Source organism: Gracilinanus agilis, chromosome 5, assembly GCF_016433145.1.
Source record: "Gracilinanus agilis isolate LMUSP501 chromosome 5, AgileGrace, whole genome shotgun sequence".
NCBI lineage: Eukaryota > Metazoa > Chordata > Mammalia > Didelphimorphia > Didelphidae > Gracilinanus > Gracilinanus agilis.
The window spans coordinates 183,353,396-183,375,338 of record NC_058134.1 but is presented as its reverse complement, the minus strand read 5'-3'; the positions used below and the strand labels follow the sequence as shown (position 1 = coordinate 183,375,338).

Genomic DNA, 21,943 nt, shown 5'->3' with positions numbered 1-21,943 from the left:
CAATAAATCCCCAAATGACAACTCCCAGGAATTTTATAATCAAGTTCAAGAGCTCCCAGGTCAAGGAGAAAATACTGCAAACAGCCCAAAAGAAGCAATTCAGATATCATGGAACCCCAGTCAGGATTACACAGAATCTGGCAGTTTCCACATTGAAGAAATGGAAGGCTTGGGATGTGATATTCTGGAAGGCAAGGGGAAATGGATTTATAACCCAGAATCACCTACAAATCAAAACTGACTATATTCTTTCAAGAGAAAGTATGGTCATTTAATAAAATAGAATATTTCCAAGCATTCCAAAAACAAAACAAAACAAAACAAAACAAAACAAAACAAACAAACAGAAAATTTGATGTCCAAATACAAAATTCAAGAGAAGTATAAAAAAGTAAGTAAGAAAGAGGAAAAAAGTTAAGGGCTTCAATAAGGTCAAATTCCTATATGGAAAGATGATATGTATAATTCTTAAAAATTTTTATCATTATCATAGTAGTTAGAAAAAGTATATATAGAGGATATGGTAGTAAACTTTTTAGAATGATATGCCAAAAAAAAATCTAAGGATGAAAAAGATTGTACTAAGATAAATGGGAAAAGTAAAATAGAGTAAATTATATCACATAAAGAGATGTGGGAGGGAAGTTAAACAGATTTTTGAGGAAGGGACAGAGTAAAAGAAAAAGGGAAAGATGAATAGAATAAGATAGAGATTACGTACATGATTAGCACCACTAACTGTTAAGAGGCTCAGTGGATAAAGCATTAGGTCTAGAGATGGATTCAAATCAGGCCTTAGATACTTCTTAGCTATGTGACCCTGGGCAAATCACTTAATCCTAGTTGCCTAACCCTTATTGCTCTTCTGCCTTGGAATTAATAGTTAGTATTGATCCCAAAACAGAAGGTAAGGGTTAAAAAAAAAGTAAATGGGATAAATTCACTTATAAAATGAAATAGAATAGAATGTATTAGAAACCAGAATCCAACAACATGTTGTTATAAGAAACACACACCACACAAATACACAGAGTTAAAATAAAGAGGCTGGAAGAGAATCCCTATGATACTTGAGTTGACGTAAAAAAAAGGCAGAGGTAGTAATTACAACAACAACAAAAAAGCAAACTAGATTTAATTTGAAAAGATATTTAGGGAAACTACATTTTGCTAAAAGGTACCATAGATAATGAAGCAATATCAACACCAAATATATATGTGCATATATATTTGGTATAGCATTTTAATTCTTGAAAGAAGTTAAATGAGTTACAGAAGGAATAATAAACTTACAATAGTATTGTTGTTGTTTCAGTTGTGTCCAACTCTGTGACCCCTTTTGATGTTTTCTTGGCAAAGATATTGGAGTGTTTTTCCCAGTTCATTTTATAGTTAAGGAAACTAAGAGTGAAGTGATTTGCCCAAAGTCATACAGCTAGTAAGTAAGTGAGACCAGATTTGAACTTGGGAAGATAAGTGACTCCACTGACTGACTCGACTGGGACACCTAGCTGCATCAGGTGAAGGGGTGCACTTCCATGAGGAGTAGTGAAATAATTATGATATATGAATGTACAATATGAAATATTGTACTAGAAAAAGTGACAAAACAGATGGCTTAAGAAAAAAAACTGAGAAGAACCATATGAACTAATATGGAATAAAATGAGCAGCTGGAACAATTTGTACATTAATAACAATAACATGAAGAAAAACATCTTTGAAAGACTTCTGAACTCTGATCAATGCCATGACCAACTAAGATGCCAGGACCAATAATGAAAAAGCTACCCTCTTCTTGACAGAAATGTGATAGATTCAAGATTTAACAACAACAACAACAACAACAACAACAACCCATTTTCAGACATAAGCAATGGGGGGATTTCTTTTGCTTGACCACACATATTTGTTAAAATGGTTTTGTTTTTCTATTTTATTCTTTCATTTTTAGGAGGTGCAGTGAGAAATGAAAGGGGGCTAGGAATAGGGCTGACAAGTAAAAGAAAAAAAAGAAAGAAAAGATAGTCACTTTTTCATTGTATTGTATCCTACTCATTGTAGTCATCAGATTAGGAATAATGTTGCACAGCTGGATAGCACATTTCAGGAGGCCGCATCTGGCCCACAGGCCGTAGTTTGCCCATCACTGGGTTAGACCAATCATTCAGAGTCTCTTAGAATAAGGTGTACTAGTCTACAGCATGTCAGAATACAACATACCTATTATGCCAATAAAGAAACCAAAACCTGATGCAAATGGAAGAACACAATGGAGACTAGTGCAGGATTTAAGGGTTGTCAACAATTTTGTGAAGAAAGGTCATGCAATGGTACCCAGTCCGGCCAACGTAATTGCTGAGATACCTAGTACAGCTAAATGGTTCACTGTTATTGATCTCTGTTCAGCATTCTTCACAATACCATTGCTAAAAACAGTCAGAAGATTTTTGCTTTCTCATGGGAAGGAAAACAGATAGGGATTCTCAGAGAGTGCAAATATCTTCTGCCAGATCCTGCAGAGAGACATAGAATTGATCATCTTCACTGACAGCAAGCTGATACACTATATGGACGATATTCTTCTTATGTCGCCAACCGCTGAGATCTGCCAGAGGGATAGTGCCCACTTGCAAAAGAATTATGCAAGAGGGGTCACAATGTTTACAGAGCTAAGCTACAATGGGTTATGCCTAGAGTAGAGTATCTTGGTTTCATCTTAGAAAAAGGCATAAGAAGGATCTTCAAGAAGAGAGTTGCAGACATACAGAAGCTAAGCATGCCTAAGACCAAGAAACAACTGCATGCAAGTTACTGTAGGCAGTGAGTTCCAGGTTTTAGTCTGATCTTTAAACCTTTGACAGACTTAACTAGGAACACTGTCTCAGAACCTCTGAAGTTGACAAGGGAGCACAAGCACATCAAAAAAAGCTATTTTATCAGCTCTGGCCCTAGGAATTCCCAATCATGACAAACCCTTCCACCTGTTTGTACATGAAGACAAGAGAATTGCTTCTAGTGTGCAAACTCTGGGGGATAAGCTAAGACCAATTGCCTATTACAACTCACTCATGGATCCTGTTATCAGAGGCATACCAGCTTGCCTCAAGGCAATTGCCATCACAGCATTGATGGTGAGAAAATCATCAGATCTTGTGTTGGGATGCGGGCTCATGGTATATTCTCCACACCAGAATGAAACTACTGTCAGGAATAATACTATGCAAGCTTTTACTTCACAGCATTTATCCCAATACAAAGCTGTGTTACTGGATAATGAGAACTTGACATTCCACCGTTGCAAGGACATTAACTCAGCTACATTAATGTCAGACCTACCTTTGGAAGGGGAAAGCATCCATGACTGCAATGAGACCTTGCAGATAGTGCAGAAGACCAGAGAGGATTTGACCAACATTCCTTTGGTGAATGCTGACACGACACTATATACTGAAGGATCTTCCTACATGGTAGATGGGAAAAGGTACATGGGAGCTGCAGTAGTGACCCAAGACAGAACAGTGTGGTATGCAGCTCTTCCACACAATGTCAGTGCTCCAGGTGCAAAGATCCTGAGTCTCACAAAAGCACTCCAAATTGGCAAGGATAAGTGTGTTAACATTCACATAGATTCTAAATATGCTTTTGGAGTGGTACATTGCACCAGGCAGATCTGGAAATATTGTGGATTTATTACTTCAGGTGGCAAAGAAATTGCACATGGACAATTAATAATTGATCTCCTAGAAGCTGTCCAATTGCTTAAGGAAGTATCGATAATGCATTGCAGAAGTCATCAACATAATACAGATGCAGTCATGCTAGGAAATTATAGGGTCAACATCACAGCCAAATTTGGGGCCAGATATGGACCATCTTATGTCCTAAGCCTGTCTTTGGTGGAAGAAGCAGATTTATAACAAGCCTATTCCCCAAAGGAGGTGCAGGACTAGAAGAAAAATCTTGGTGCCAGACTGGTAAATGGCATATGATTCTCAGCATGTGGCAAACCCATCTTGTCAAAAGTACTGTATTATATCATGTGTAATGCATTGCATGAGAAAGGGCATTATGGAGCTCATGCCCTAGTGGATTCTATCAGAAGACACTGGATTGCAAAAGGCATTAAAACCTATGCCATTAGAGTATACCAAAAGTGTAAGATTTGCTTACAGTTCAATCAACGGATGACTAGAATCAAGTGACTAGGTGGAAGACAACTATCCCATACCCACTTTTGAATGTTTTCAAATCCATTACATCTCCATGCCTAAGTCAGGGATATAGATATGCCTTAGTCATCATTGACCATTTGTTTAAATGTCCAGAAGTGTTCCTAGCCAGACAAAACAATTTTGCATTTGTGGTCAAGATACTCCTAAGGGAAATAGTCCCTCATTTTTCCATCCCTGCACACATTAGTTCTGATTCTCGGTCACACTTTGCAAACAAGATACTGCATGAAGTGTATGAGACTCTTGGGATAAAAAGACATTTACATTCAGTCTACTATCCCCAATCATCAGGGCAAGTTAAGAGATTGAATAGACAAGTTAAAACTTTAATTGGTAAACTCCGTTCAGAATCACATTTCAAATGGGTGGACGTTTTGCCAATGGCTCATTTTCATCTTAGAAGCCAGCCTAATAGTGACACACATCTCTCACCATTTGAACTTCTATACAGTCATTCCCCATGGCATGGAAGTGCACCTCAGATAACAGCTTACCAATCACATCTAGGAGCTGAATGCAAGCTATATGAATACATCAAAGCACTGAAAAAGAGGCTAGATGAAATACATAGATTAGCCTTGATACAGCAGAGAGTTCCTTTTGATTTTTGCTTGTATCAATAAACACTGGGAGACACAGTATACATCAGAAATTTCAATAGAAAGTCCATTGTTGACCCAAAATGGACAGGTCCTCATGAAATTTTGCTCACTATGCCTACAAGTGTCAAGGTTTTCAAAAACTGAGATCCCTGGTTTCACATCACGCATGTGAAATCAGCAAGAGAAGATATGGCTCATAATGAAGACCCAGCTGTGATTACACCTGATTCAGATAAGCAGCAGTCTAAAGAATACACAAGTATAGGTCCAAACAGTGACATTCATGAATGAAGATTGAACCAACAAGCATAACCAACAAACATAATCATTAAATAATCATTTAACATTAAGTTCAAAAATTTTTCACTACACAAAATTTTCTTTATACAACACAATCACATCTTATACAACCACAACAACAGTTCCAGAATATGAAGGTGACAAGACATCCTTCAGTCAAATATTAAGACAACCAACAATATGTGTATGCTGAGACAGAGGAAGAAAAGAAGAGGAACACGAGGACATCACAAGGATTTGTCAGCAGAGACAGCAGGACAAGAAACATCTATTGAATAACTCTGTGAACTGGATAACAAGGAGAAGAAAATCCCATAGTCATTTATTAATGAGATTGGATAATGTAAGGTAGTCATATGCACAACATACTTACATTATGTACATATAGCACCCAATATAATAGAATATATGCAACAGAACATAGATGCCTGGATGGAGAATTCTAAAAGCAAAAGGTGAGTATGCACATACTATAGAACACTGTAGGTCAAATTTACTATATGAGATACAGTTTTGTGTATTTCTACATCTTCACATTTTCACATCACATGTACATACATGTAAATATTGCACACAGTTGAGAGTTTCAACAACCTTAATCAAAGTGAGGGATATATTGATTCCTTGATTTAGTTAACAGTGCTTCTGTTTCTCTCATTTGTAAAAAGTTTAAATTGTATATATGTATATATAATGAATACTAACACATGTAGATAGTTTCTATACTAACAAGTTAAGGAAAGACAGGGAATTGATGTAAAGAATTAGAATAGGGTCAGGAATATTAGTTATAAGTAATTAATAAGGTAGTAATGTATATAAATTAGCAATATCTAATCATTTAGTTATTAATTATTTTAAGTATGTTCTTGAGGTTACTAACAATTTAGCTTTAGAAACTAACATCTTAACATAGTATAAGATTGTTTACTTATGATGCTAACACATATACTAACATTAAAGTTTGTTAAATTTCTTGTTGGAAGTATAGAATAGCTTAAAGTTGAATTGTTAATGTTGAGTTATAGGCTACGGTAACCTTTGGTTGTACTTGCATTACTGTAACTGTGCTTGTTTATATGTGGACTAAGTAGTAAGTCAAGCCATAAGTTTGCTACAGCATTTGCACAGTTACAATGCTTTTTGTTATTTCTTACAATGTTATTTGTTATAAGTTCACATTCAGATTTTGCTTTATTTGCTTATTATGTATGCATTGTTCAAGTAAAACCCCTACTTTCCCAGTTATTTCTTTCCTATTTCCTATCTTAGGTAGTAGATAAGGAAGAATCAGTTAGAATACAGCATTAGAGGTAGATTTATTATTTTGGAGAGTAGAAGACATAGAGGGTATCATTTTAGCTAGCACAGAATAGTGTAGAAACTGAGAAATAAGTAGATATACAGAAGTTTTTAGGTTAAAAATTCTGCCAAAATGAAATCAGCATATTGTAAATAGTTTTTGAAAGGAGCCATCTTGGGCTATTAGTTGCCAGTTGATAGCTCAGATTTTAGAATTCCCAGAGTTGGCATGAGCTGGCATGAGACTGGAGAAGACCATTGGAGGAGCTGTATAAATAGGAGACTCAGCCTAACCCAAGGTAACTTATTTTTGAGTTGAGGTGGGAGGTGAAAAGGGTAGGCTCTCCAGTTTGTCTCAAAGCTATTTTCATAAGCCAGGGTTAGCTGTTACCTTACAGAGACAGTTACTTAGGTTCATCCATTAATATTACCATCATCTATCAATTGATCATTAACATTCAAATAATTTTCTCTACAACAACCAGAAGATCATTTTGGAAGAATCATCAATGAAACTAAGCCAGCCAAGTCAGAGCTAAGCATCCAGTAGCAGCTTGTGCTAGGCCCTGTTGCCAGGCTGACCAGCCTGTCAGCATCTGTTTGTGACTACCTTCTAAGAACAGCTGAAGATATATATTCAGTTTAGTTAGCTTAGCTAATTCCTATACTTTAATCCTAATTCCTCTTTCCTTCATCCCTATTTCATCCCTCAATGGTTCGTGTTTACCTTTTCTTTAAATCAGTTACTGTGAACAAAGACCTGGTTTCTGACATGTTCAGTTGCAAAAGAATCCTTTAGTGAAGGGAGTCAATTGAATCTCTACTCCTGTCTCTTTGTCTCAATATCATCAGTAACAACTACATCTCTCATTCAGATAAAAGTCATCTTTATTACCACAGACTATTGTATCATTTCCATCAAATATGCAGGATACATCCTGTTGACAGTTAGGGAAGTTCATCTGCTTCCTTATCAATAGCTGTAAGGGGAGGGTGCTGTCTACATGCTAAATTCTACTGCCAGCTAGTGGTTACAAGAATCATCCTCCTGCAGTTTTCTCTCAGACCTGCTTTTTCATCATCACCTGGCAGTTTACTCTCTGGGCAGCTGTGTTCCCTAAAGTATCCCCTTTCCTTACAATACTTAAAGGGAAAACAATCTGTACAAAATAAAGGTTTGTAATTTTATGTACAATCCTCTTTCTTTTCTACTTTGAATATGGAAATACTCATTTTATCAGGTACCTATTAATTTCATTTAAAAATTAAATATAAAAATTCATTTTAGTCAAACTCAGCTGAGGAATATTGATTCTAATCTGAATATAGGTATATTCCTGGCAAGGCAGAATATGTAGAAACTCAAGAGAGGTATTCACTGGGAAACACAGTTACTTCTTAAAGAAATAACACTTCATTCTGTAATATAAGATTTGGACAGATTTGCAAGAAGCCATGTTGGGGCAGAAGTTGTCAGTTGAGAGCTCAGAATGCTAGAATGTTCCTGGGTTGGCATACAGGGCATGAGACCAGTTGACCGTTGAAATTGCACTATAAAAGAAGATAAGCCCAACCCTCTGGGACTTGGTCAGAGAAGGGGGATGGTCTAGGGAGACAGATCCTTCTCATCTCTACTAGGTTTCATAGGCCAGGGACTAGTCACTCTATAGGGACAGTACCTTCAGCTTATGCTCCTATTGACAATCAATACCATCTTTCAACTCATTACAACAAGTCATCATATTTGCAGAAGATCAACCACATATCATCTTATCATCAAGCTGCCCAAACATTCTGAAGGCTACAGTTCAATGTGAACAGAACTCTTATTACTTTTGAATTAGATCTGGAAATAGATTAGAAGCTCCTGCACCCTTTCCCCTAGTCCCTGTTTTCCCTGATTACCTTATACCTTATTAGCTTACCTTTATATTAAATCCTTTGTGTCAACAACATCTACTGACCTTTTGTGTGCTGGTCAGTCAAAGGTGGAAAGGGGCAGTCAAAGGTGAGTCTAGGTGAAAGTGGGACCTCAGAAGCATTCAGTTTCAGTCCTTGAATCTGAAACCCTTACTTTCATATCAAATCATAGTCAGATCAGGCAGAGATAATTATAATTATTCAGGATTAATAACACTAACATGGCAAGATATCAACGTCTCTGTGTATAACTGCTAAAGGACTAGTTTCCTTAGTGCTCTGTAGTGACTAGACAAGGGAGACTGCTGTGTTCTCTGCAGCCCTCCTGTCAGCACCAGAGTCTAAAGCTCCACTGGCATCCAGGGCTCTATAATCCCTATCTTCCCCCTTGGCTTCTCAATGATCTTTTACAGCTTTTACTTTATTCATCACAATTCTCCCCCCCCTTTCCCCTCCCTTATCTCTCAAAGGAATTCTAGCCTATGAAAGATGTTGCCATCTAGTACAAGATGCCAGCCTTAAGGAGCTATCCTATACCAAGGAATCAATGGTCACCAAAGACCAATTACATTCACCAACAGAAGTCTGACAATGAATCTCTCTACCCTGCCCATAAGCTTAAGTTCTTGGCCATCATAGAGAAATTCAAAGTCTATGGACATGGAACAAAACTCCAAGTGAAGACTGATAACAATCCATTAACATATCTTGACCAGTTCCAAGTTGGATGCTGCTTGTTAGACATGGATAGCAGCATTGGCCATTTATAATTCCAGCATCAAACTAATGAGGATGCAGACAATGTGGAGTGGTTTGCCATTGTCCAGAATGCCATAGAACAGCAGAATTGTGATGATAGAAGAATAAAGTATGAGAGTAATCTTTACACTAAAGGCACTGGCCTACAATTGGGTGGACAAATATATAGAGAAGAATAAAGTATGAGAGTAATCTTTACACTAAAGGTACTGGCCTACAATTGGGTAGACATATATAGACAGAAAGTTTGGGACTTTTAGTAGACTGCATGCCAATGCATGTGTAAATCTTGTGATATTGGACCAATCTTTCTTGCTATAGTTACCAGCAGATGTCAGGAAGAACAAATGGGTGATGAAGTACTAAGAGAAATAATGCAAGCCCAAAAGCAAGGTAATGATTCTACTTGTCCGAAGTTCCAGACTGCAGAAGGCTCCTTGCTGTTTAAGCAATGGCAGAAGTTGGAGCTGTACAATGGAGTACTATTATTAGATTGTGACTAATCTCACATATGGAACCAGGAAGTAGCGGGTGCTACCTAAAACGCACTGCTATCCATAACCATGAATATCTTACATAATGATTCTGAGCATATAGGTCAAAAAAGGACACTAGAGCTGATAAGAAACCAGTTTTACTATTCTAAAATTGCTGCTTAGTCCTTTAGTCATTTCAATTGTTTCCGACTCTTCTGGACCCCATTTAGGGTTTTTGTGGCAAAGAAACTGAAGTGATTTGACATTTCCTTCTCCAGATCATACTTCAGAAGACTAAATTAAGGCAAGCAGGGTTGAGTGATTTGTCCAGGGTCAAAAAACCGATGAGTGTCTGAGACCAGATTTGAACTCAGAAAGATGTTTTCCTGAATCCAGGCTGACACTGTCCAGTGTACAACTTAGATGTTGTTGCAGATGTCACCAAAAAGTGTGAAATTTGTGCAAGATGTGTACAAAGAGAAATTTTACCAATTTGCTCTGCATAATGGAAGAACATGAGTGCCAGTAAGCCTTTGGAACTTCTGTGTGTTTATTGGTTTTCCCTGGACAACCAACAAAAATGCTTAGTCCAGAGAAAGAATGTAATATTCAATGAACATCAAGAAGGTTAGAGCCAAAGGTCTACACTGGAAAGCAGAGTATAAAAGAACAAGGTATGAAAATGATAAGAGAGGGAACAGGTTAAAAGGACTTTAAAAGCCAAACAGATTTTAAATTTTATACTGGAGGTAGTAATAGGGAGTCACCAGAGTTTGTTGAATAGCAGGGGGAGGGTGATATGGCCAGAGCTGTATGTTAGAAACACTCCTTTAATAGCTGAGTGGAGGATGGACTGGAGGAAGGAGACACTTGAGGTGAGGAGAACAAATAGAAAGTAATGCAACAGTCCAGACCTAATGTGCTGAGGGTCTACACCAGGGCTGTTGCAGTGTCAAAAGAGAAAATGGTTTTAGGAGAGATATCTCAAAGGTAGAGTCAATTGGCCTTGGCAACAGTTTAAATATACAGTGAGAGAGAATGAGGAGTTGAAGATGACACTTAGGAGATTCTGAGACTAGATGACTGGGATAGTGGTGGTTTCCTCAACAGTGATAGGGAATTTAGGAAGATAAGAGAATTTGGGGAGAAAGATAATGAGTTCAGTTTGGACATGTTCAATTTAAAATGTATATGAGATACCGAGTTTTCAAGATATATAATGTACTTATTTGAATTTCTAAGAAAAAGAGGTATTCCCCAGCAGTGCATCAAAAGATACGGACAATTTTCAAAGGAAGACATCTAACTGACTAAAAATCATATGAAAACATGTTTCAAATCATTAATAATTAGAGAAATGAAAACTTTGAGAGTCTCCCAACAATTAGGTTGGCAATAACAAACACAAGAAAACATTCTGGAGAATTTATAGGAAAGTAATAGATCATTAGCGGAGTTTTGAATTGGTTCAGTCATTCCAGAAAGCACTTTAGAACTTTGCTCCAAAAGTTACTAACCTATGCATATCTTTTGACCCAATCATACTACCGGCAGGCCTATACCCTAAAGATAAAAAAGAAAGAGGAAAAAAGATCTGTGTACAAAAATATTTATAGTAGTTCTTTTGGGGTTAGCCGATGTAAGACTAAAAATTATATCTACTACTCCAAATATTATATTTTATGAGAATTTACTAATAATAACTTGAAGTAAAGGGAATAAAAAAAAAAACAGTGAGTAGAGATAATCTGACCACAATTGGAGGGGAAGAGGAGAATGCTGGAAGAAGAGAGAGCAAAAGGTAGGGTTCCAGCAAACTTATTTACAGAATGTAAGGACACAAAGTGGGGATGTAATTAAAGGAATTCTGGGAAAAGTAAAAGAATCCTGGAGAACATAATCCTGGGGTACATGATTCTATTTACACACCAGAAGTTGGAAACTTAAGGCAATGTCCAAAATAGGAAATTTAGGAGGTGTCTTCCTACTGGGCAATGGCTAAACAAATTGTGATATATAATGTGATGAAATCTTATTATTAAGTCCCCCATGCTGGGAGCAGAGCAGGAAGATAAGTGAAGAAATGGGAAGTTTCAGGATACTGAGAAGACCTCTAAACTGATGGTCAATGAAGTGAGCAAAACAAGGAGAACAATTTGTACTATGATAACAACATTAAAGAAAAAAACTTTGAAAGACGTTAGAAATCTGATCAATCCCACAATAAACTATTAGGCCAAAAAGAATGAAGAGGAAACCTCGCAATAATCACCTGACAGAGAAATATTGAACTCAAAACACTTTTTAGAAAGATATACATTTCAGAAATGGCCAGTGTGCAAATTTGTTTTGCTGGACTATGCTGTTTGTTATGTACTGAGAAATTAATAAGCAAACAAATAAATAACTGAAAGAATGAACAAAAAAGAATGTTAAATGAAGTCAAGAAAACACCCAGCTAGCTGAAGATTCTAATAAAACATCAAAAGATTTAGCAAAGAGATATTTGTCTTTTCCTGATTCCTGCCAATCTTCTTTGAAGTTTCCCCAGAAGTTTATGTCAAATAAGGAGTCCCTCCCTCACCCAGTAAATGCATTTTTTAGACTTATTAAATGCTAGATCACTGAATTCTATGCTTCTGTATGTTGTATATCTAAGCTATTTCAAAGAATGACCTCTATATTTCTTAATCAGGACCAAGTAATTTTGATAACTTCTTTGCAATATATTTTGACACATACTACTTGTAATCCTTAACCTTGTGTTCCTTTAGATGAATTTGTTATTATTTTTGTAGCATTATCAAGTAATTCTTGGTAGCTTGATTAATATAACACTGAATAAATAAATTTTTGTAATATTACATTTTAATGATAATTTAAGTATAATTGCTCATGAATAAATCATTAATATTTCTTTAATTAGATATTTCTATAAAATGTTTTATAATTATAAACATATGGTTCCAATATGTGTCTTGGATGGCATTTTGATATGCTTGGTAGGACTCAGGTTTTTTATATATCCTGTAGTAATTTTGTTGATAACATACAGCAATGTTGGTGAAAAATACATTTCATGCTTTGGAGAATAAGGAAGGAAAGTTTGATATTCTTTATTATTTTATAACAATAATCTCATTCAGTTATGCCTGACTCTGCATGACCCCATTTGGAGTTTTCTTGGCAAAGATACTAGAATACTTTGCCATTTCCTTCTCTAGCTCATTCTATAGATAAGGACACTAAGGCAAACAAGATTAAGTGACTTGCCTAGGGTCATACAACTACTAAGTGTCTCAGGCCAGTATTTGAACTCAGGAAGATAAATCTTTCGGATTCCAGGTCCTGCACTCTATTCATTGTGTCATCTAGCTGCCCCCAAACAATAATTGCCTGCATCTAAAAAGAGTTCTATAACTTGGAAAAGTATCACAAAATTCATAAGGAAATTACTGAAGACAGTTATCTATTTGAAACTTAGACATATTTGGGAAAAAGCAAAGGAGAGAAGAAAAAAGCAGAGATAGAATGAAAGAGGATGGAAGAAGCAAAAAATTAATATCAAATTGTGAAATAATTTTCCATTTAGTTCCCTTAAGAATAGTCTTATTCTAAAAGTGTGGTAAACCATGACCCACTTGGAGAGATTAAAGGAAGTCAGCAAACTCTGAAGCCATGTTGGACTGACCCAGCCACAGTGGGAGTGTGGGGGCGTGGGGGTGGTGTCTTGAAGCAAGGGCATATTGGCATCCTCCTTTTGTAGACAAAGACCTTTCTCTTCCTGTGATGAAGTAAGGAGGGAGGAAATGAGGTCTCTAAGTCCACCTTCTCAGTGGCTATTTACTAGTCAGAAAGTATTGGGAAGTCCAGGAGAGAAACTCACGAGGAGTATATAAATAGCTACAGGAGAGGAGTTCATTCTTTTGGGGACCTGTTTAGATTGTGGAGGGAGTCACCTCTTAAGTTTAGGATGTTTTGAGAGGTCAGTTAATAAATTATTTTAAAATGAAGAAATGTTGCCTCAGGAGTTTCAATCATTACAAAGAAATGTAGCTACTGAAATGGTCAGAGAATATGCAATTTTCATCAAGAGGAATAAAGTGACTGACATGCTCTGGTTTTTAAAAATCAATGATGCAAAAACCCTAACAACAAACTTAAAAATGAAAGATTATTCACATAGTAAAACAATTTCTCACTTTGCCAAAATGAGATTCTCCTTTAATGCCTGGAAAACTAAAATATGACATACAAAAATAAGTTTATCCACAGTTTTAAGAGCAAACTCACTATGTAAAAGGGCACTCAAAGTCATGAACATTAATCTGCCTCCTTTGTGATTAATTGAAAGAAGAGCAAAATGAGACCAAGGAAAGGAAGTTTTAAGTTGGCAGAAAAGATATCTCATTTACATTGCTTTAAGATTATCTTAGAAAAAAATCAAGAGAATTCTATAAAAATTTCATAATTTTATCAATGATTGAGAAGGGCTTGAGAAGGGCTTCCCCTATTTTTGAGATCTTCCTACCTGTTTAACGAAAAGAGTAGATTCCTCAGTTTTTACTTCTGCTTCAGGGACTAATGGAGTCTGGAGTTCTTGCTGTTCAGCTGCTTCCTCTGTGCCCTCCTGAGGAACTGCTTCTTCCTGAGTCGTGTCTGTTTTTGTAGCTTCTTCAATAATTTCATCAATGACTTGAGGTTTTACTGGCCTTGGAACCACAGGTAGTGGAGAAATATGATCGTAATTAGTGTGGAAGATACGGACAGCAGTATCGCTTGATGCTAGTAGCTTTGGAATAGTAAATCCAATGTCCGTGTCACCAAATTTGATTGTTTTATATCTGTTAATAATAAATGTTAATTAAAAATTAGTTTCTGGTGTAGGAGAAAAACATGATTTACCACTTGTTTATATGGGCATAGGATTTGGGGTTTTGGTTTTTAAAAGATTGCTTTTCATTACAAAAATGAATAATATGGAAATAGGTATTGAGTGATAACCATGTATAACCCAGTGGAATTACTTGTGCGCTCTATGAGCAGGGAGGGAAGAGGAGAGGGAGACAACATGAATCATATAACCCCAGAAAAATCCTTAAAAATAAATAACTTTAGTTTCTGGGACTATAGGTAGCACGTAACCAATAATGATGATGATAATAGCTGGTACTTACGCAATACTTCAAGGTTTACAAAGCACTTCATATATATTTATATATAAGCATATATATAAATATAGACATACATTTTATAGATGAGGACATTAAAGCAGAGGTTAAATGACTTGCTTAGGGTCACACATCTAGTTAAGTGTGTGAGGCCAGATTTGAACTCAAGGTATTCCTGACTCCAGACCCAGCACTATATCCACTACACCAATTAACTGCCTCTTAACCACCTAACTGGTGCCCAAGGTCACACAAATAGGAAATGTTTAAAACTGGACCTGGAGTCAGGACAACCCTTGCTAGCCATGTGATCCTGGGCAAGTCATTTAATGTCTACCTTAGTTTCCTCAATCATTATTGTTCATCCTTCATTTTCAAAGAGGACAAGGGAACCATAACAACTCCCACTCCTCAGGCTTGTGGTAAAGATCAATTGAGATAATATTTGTGAAAAACTTAGCATGGTTTCTGGAACATAGTTGGAATACTAAATAAATGCTTGTTGAAGTGAGGGAAAAATCCCCCCAAAACATTGTTCCCCTTTAGATCTAAGCCTGATTCCTTTACAAGGTAATATTTAGAATCTAATCATTTTCCCACAATTGCTTTCATCCAGTCAATCCATCAGTCGATAAACATTTTATGTGCCAGGCACAATGCTAAGAACTGTGGATACAAAGACAAAAAAAAATAATGCCTGCCCTCAAGTAGCTGACAATCTAATGGACGATGATAACCTAAAGAGATGGAAGATGAAAAGGAGGGAAGAATGGGAGGAGAGGCAGCAGGGACAAGCCGGTGACCAGAGGAGTGTAGCCTGCTGGGAAATGAAGAGATGACTGGCCTGGGCCCCCTCCTCTCTACTTCCCACCTTCCGCCCTCTCGGAGCAGAGCAGGGCTACCCAGGAGGTGGGACTTCAGGGATGATATGACTTTACAGGATGGTCAGGCTTCTGAGGACATGATGAAGTCCAGAGGAGTCTGCCCATGGGATGGTTTCTGTCTCTCACCACTGTGACCACTCTCCTCTAGACCTACCTGAACTTGTTAATGTCCATCCCCAAACCTAGCCCCCTAAATAAACATGGGAGTTCAAGTACAATTTGACCATGACAGACAATAACAAAACTATCAATATATTTCCTTGTTCAGGACATTTTGCTTCTGTTAGTAAATCTTAAAATGGCATTATAATGGAGGCAGCATGACTTAGTGGATACCAGAAGCAGCCTCAAAGCCAAGAAAACGTGAGTTTAACCCACATGTCACAGTTTTCCTTAGGGTTTTGTTTTCTGATAGGAGGTGAGGTGGGTTCCTACATGAACTCCATTCTAGTCATGTCCTTCTTGGATTCTTATGCATTTCCTTTTTGCCACCAAAGAACAGGAATTTATATGGAGCTCTTTCAAATTTTACTTTCTTATTTTAGTCTAGCAATATCTTTTCTGATCCCAACTTTTGCCATCTAATGTATTACTTATCCACTCTAGCAGAGTTGTTTTGATAAACAGATCTTTTATGTTTTTATCCAAGTCATTTATAAAAATCTTAGAAAAGAATATATCCACATACACAAATAATTACAATAACATAAACAGAAGGGAAAAGAAATAGAAAAGAAAAGGAAAAGAAATAAAACAAAGCAAAACTGTAATTATAATGAACAAGTTTGATCCTTGAGCAGAGTTGAGAAAAATACATCTCACTCACTTCATTGAAAAGGTAGAGGACTATGGTTATGAAATACTGAATACAATGTCAGACAGAGTCATTATATTAGTTCTGTTGAACTGTTCTTTTCTCTTTAAGTTTTGTTCCATGGAGTGACTCACTAGAGGAAAGGGGATGGGATATTTTCAGAATGAATGTAATGTAAAAAACAAAAACCATCAATAAAAAATTGTTTTTTTTCAAAGAAAAGAAATTTAAAGATAACTACCTCAAAGCACTCCTCTACAGCTTTCCCACTTGTTTAATATTTAATTACCACTAAACAGTTACTCAATCAGTTCCAAAATTTACTAAAACATATCATAACACAGTTCTTATCTTGACTATAAGGATACAAAGAAGAGATGAAGCTGAGATGACAAAGCAGCAAAATTAAGTTCAGCCCAGTTCATCCAGCACAACCCCTCCACAAAGATCTAGAAAATTACCAAACTGAGTTCTGATTGAGACGTCTAAGGAAAAAATCAGACATTCCAATTCAGATCAACATTGAGAGACAGACAGAGAGGTTGACAGACACTGGGGATGGGATTGGGATCTACCTCTACCCCTAAGAAAGAGACTGAAGGATCTAAGAGGATAAAAGTTAGCCTAGATATTCTCCCCAGAAGTATGTAGAGACTGATCTAAAAATAAAGTCTGAAATCAGGAAGTAGTCTGAAAGAATGAATAAACAAAAAAAGAATCACACCAATAAAAGCTCTGTTGGTGACAGGGACATTTAAGTCACAAACCCAGAAAAAGAGAATAACTCCAAACATCTATAAGCAAAACTTCAAAGAAAATCACAACTTGGACATAAGTCCATCTAGAATTTCTGGAAGAGATGAAATGAGAATATTTAAAAAGAAATAAGAAAGGATTAAAAAATGAGAACAGAGAAGAAAAAATGAGAAAAGAAATGAGAGCTAGAGAAGAACAATATGGAGAGAGAATTAAAAGGCTGAAAGTAAGAAGTATACAGATATCAAGAGAGACTCATCCCAATGCCTCAATCAAAGCCAACCATGTCTAATAACATGTTCCCAACATGCTGAAATGTAAGTAATCATGACAATGGCCTGGAATGACTTGTTGTTGTTGTTTTTAATAAATACTGCCTGACTAAACTAATAAGAGATCAAAACTTCTAAAGGTCTATTAAAATAATGTGTTCTGGAATTTCTCCAAGAATCAATGTCCAACCTATTTGCTTATAGTTTGAAGGATCTACTTTCTTCCCCTTTTTAAAAGCTGGTATACAAACTTAGTAGTCCCACAGCACCATTACCATTCTCCACAATTATTCAAAGATTCCCAACAAGGGGCTTACTCAATACATGTCTGGGGCAGAATTCAAATGAACATCTAACACTCTTTGCCCTACCTCAAGCTGCCTCCTTATCTATTTTGAATGCTAAGATGGGAGTTATTTCCCTCCAAGAACCTAATTCACTAACAAGTTAATAACATTTTAGTATTTAAAGTTAACAGACAAGATGGAAACTTAGAGAACATTTAATTCTTTTTAAAGACGATAAAACTCAGAAAGTTATATTAATTTTCCCTAAGTCACCCAGGTAGAAAGAAGTCTTCCAATTAGTTGATTTATAGCATATCCTCACCATAATGTCTCTTCTGGTTCTTCTTCCTCTTATACCCTCACTTTTCCCCATGCTTTATGCCTCAGGATCAACATTTAAAAAAATATATGCAGGGGGCAGCTGGGTAGCTCAGTGGAGTGAGAGTCAGGCCTAGAGACAGGAGGTCTTAGGTTCAAACCCGGCCTCAGCCACTTCCCAGCTGTGTGACCCTGGGCAAGTCACTTGACCCCCATTGCCCACCCTTACCAATCTTCCACCTATGAGACAATACACCGAAGTACAAGGGTTAAAAATATATATATGCATATTCATATATATATATACATATATATATTCATACATATTTTTAAAAATTTAAACACTTCTTTTAAATAAACCTTTTTTATCATCATTTAAGTCACACTATTAGATTTATTTTCTCCTGCAAATTATTGTGCATTAATTGTAGCTTTCTTCAGTATATGATTTGGCAACTTTGGGCAAATTTCTCTCTCCTTTTTCAATTTAATACCTTCCAGATCAGACCATCAAGTCTTTAAGCAAATGTGCTTTCTTTGTCCTCATTAGACATTCTACTTCCAGTCTGAAGCCCTGCTCCTTTATCTTAAGATATAGTTCCCAAATCTAAATCTCATTTTTCAATGCCATCTTCATAGCCAGATGTTTGTTCTCCTTCCAAATCCTTTCTCCTATAATATACCTAGCCTTCAAAAGGAAGCATTCATGAAAATAACTGTGCCTCCAATTCCTTCAATTTGTGGCCGAGGACAATCCATTAAAGATGCTTTCTATTCTAAGTTTGTTTCACCAGGATTATTCATTCCCTCAGAGAGTGGTTGTCAGCTTTGACAAGTCTCAGGTAGCTCTTTGAATCCTAAAATTGCATTCCTTTTCTGGCTGTCATGGCATGCTGTTGACTCATACTGATCTTGCTGTAAACTGGAGAAAAGTAAGTTTCAGTCACTCATATAAAACTAAAATGGCAAGAAAAGAAAGCCAAATACTATAGTCCTATAGTCTCCTAGATTATAAATTTCATGAGGACAGGAATTACTCTTTATCTGCTTACTTATTATGAATCAAGTATTAGGAGATTATCGACTGCAACCCTTAAATCTTTTTGATAAGGAAATACAGGGAACATTTCTTGCATTTACAGAAGAAATTCTCTTTAACTTGACTATAACAGTTTGACTGTTTTTTTAGCTAAAAGAAAAAAAATATAGAATTACTTAGGATTCTTCTTAAGGTTTGCCCACACATACAAAGTGACGTTTTCATCTTTAATGATCATCTCCATATTTCCACTGTCAGTATCTCCAAAAGAACTGGCTTGCTGTAAAAGTAAAGCAACAATAACAAAAATAAAGCTTAAAAACTGTCCAGCAATCAATGAGTTAATCAAGAGGCATTTATTAAGCACTTTCCATGTGCTAGGAACTGTATTAGACACAAGAGATACAAAGGCAAAAGGAAAATAGCCCCTGCCTTCAGTGAGCTTGCGTTCTTTTGGGGGAAGACAACATGTACATGTATTTGTATATACAAAAATAAATACCAGTCGATCTGAAGGGAAATTTTCTTGCAGCTGGGAGTAACAGGAAAGGTTTCTTTTAGAAGACTACTTGAGCTGTGATGAGAAACAGTAAGAAGGCCAGTATGGCTAGACTCTGGAGTGTGGGAAGATGGATAATGTATAATAATGCAGAGAAGTTAAATTAGAGCTAAGTTTTGAAGAGTTTTGAATGCCTAAAAGAAGAATTTATAATTGTTCCTAGCATCTGCTAGGAAACCATTGGAGTTTATTAGGAAGGAAACAAATGTCCTAATGAAGACTACTAACTACTCAATCATCTTGGTACTGACAACAGGATCATAGCAGTAGAGTTATAAGGAACCTCATAGGCCTTCTAATTCACCCCTCTGTTAAGATAATTTCTAAAACTGTTAAGATAATTTCTTGGGGTATTAATCCTAATGGGTCACAAATGTAAATAATGATCCCAAAAGGTCAACTCCAAGAGCAGTTGGGCTCAGTAAAAAATGTGTTGAATCTTCTTACTCCAATAATTGGATAACTTTCTGACAGTAGTTTGGTATTACAGCTAGAACTGAAGAATCAGCTGATTGATGAACACAGCTGATCAGTTCTACCTAGATCCTTAAGTAACTGATGAAGATGGATGTAATTCTCTTAATTCCTAAACTAGCAACTTGTGTGTTAGATTTAACAAGGTTAATTAGTTTAGGTAACTTGTTCTGACTGCAGATTAATTCAGAGACTGATTTGAGGATTAATAACTTGGAAGTATTTCCGTTAATAACCCAGATGACTTCTTCAACTGACACTTCTCTATCTGGAATCTTGAGAATCACAGACAGGGTTGCAGATGGGCTTCTTTGTAAATGGTTTAATGTTGATATATATAGGTGAAAGGGAAAATGGAATTGTTGATCGAAAGTGGGAATAGGATTTCTAAGTTAAATCTAAGTCTGATGAACAGTTGTTGAATCTCCCAGATAATTAACTGATATTCAGGAGCCTTTGGATGGTGATGGTTTAAAAGCCTGATGTGAAGTTTTGTTCAGCAGATGTTGGTTTACTTTGAATAAATCTTCTTGATGATGTTCAGAGAACTGAATTTGATAAGTTTGAATATATTTTGGTTGATAAGGGTTGAGATTTATATCAGAATATACTTTGCCCTAACCTAAGCCTAAGACACCTCTCTTCTTGCCCAGTTGTATCTCAAGACTAAGACCAGGAGTGGTCTAGGTTTGCCTCTTATTTAGGCAGTTTCCAACAGTTTAGGCAGTTTCCAACAGTTTCCAATCAGCTCACGATAGGCTCATGCCACCTCAGTTCATTCTGATTCTAATCAGGTAACTGGTGATCAAGCTTGACCCAACATGGCTGCTATTAAAAATCCTTACACTCCTCATTTTTCATATGAGGAAACTGAGGTCCAAAGCGACTCTCCTCAAGTAGTAAGCCTCAGAAGTGGGCTATGAACTCAAGACTTTTGACTTCAGGGCCAAAGTTCTTTCAATAGATAGGTTCAATAGAGATGAGACAGATAGAAAGAAAAATCCAAAGAATATGTTCTTTGGACCATGAGCTCCTTGAGGGCAAATATCATGCAGGACACACTGTAAGGAAACCAACAATTTTGTTGCTGTCATGAAAGTAAAAGAAAAGGTTAATAGTCCTTTCTAGTTCCTTTCAGTTTTTCAGTATTGAACATTGGCAATTCAGAAATTATTTACCTGGATAACACATAAAGGGGATTGAAAAAAAATTGAAAGGAATTTTTTTCAAGAGTACACTGGGATCAAGGAATAGCAGTTGAGGTAGAAGCAATGCACCAGAATTCAAAAGGCAGATTAGACCTAAACCTAAGTTTCTGTTAGCTTTTGCTGATAGGTTGGATATATCTAGAGGCCTAAATTGGAGGGGGTTAGGGGGAGACCCTAAAAAGTAGCCTAAGACAATGGCTAAAGGAGCTAAGGTTCCTTTTTATGGAAAAGAGATCACATAAGCAATTGTAATTCAGTATTAAGACAAATAGAAGACATTGAAGGACCTGAAAAGAGTAACCTAGTAAAGAAGACACAATAAAAGGGAATGGAGCACAGTATAAGGATGCTGCCAAAAAAGTGACCTCAGCTCTGAGAGAGAAGGCTAGGAATAAGAAGTCAACAGTAGTCCTGAGGACAAAGACAGTTCAATAGGAAAATCATCCTAGAAACAGGAGTTGCCTTGGCTATGTATGCTCTCAGGCTATTCGTGTCCACTACATATTGTTCCCTCTACCACTAAAATGGCATGGTAATCTGCAAGAAAGGATATTCTTCTTTCCCTGC

General features: G+C 36.5%; 1 protein-coding gene across 1 annotated transcript in view; it reads right to left on the bottom strand.

Moving 5' to 3' along the window:
• DNAI7 (dynein axonemal intermediate chain 7) overlaps positions 1-21,943 on the bottom strand; it is a 92,239-nt gene that overhangs the window by 34,738 nt on the left and 35,558 nt on the right. Inside the window, exons 8-9 of the mRNA XM_044677484.1 lie at positions 19,312-19,415; positions 14,126-14,438 (exon numbers count right to left, since the gene is read on the bottom strand). Coding sequence (XP_044533419.1) covers positions 14,126-14,438; positions 19,312-19,415 — 417 coding nt within the window. The remainder of the gene's footprint in view (positions 1-14,125; positions 14,439-19,311; positions 19,416-21,943) is intronic.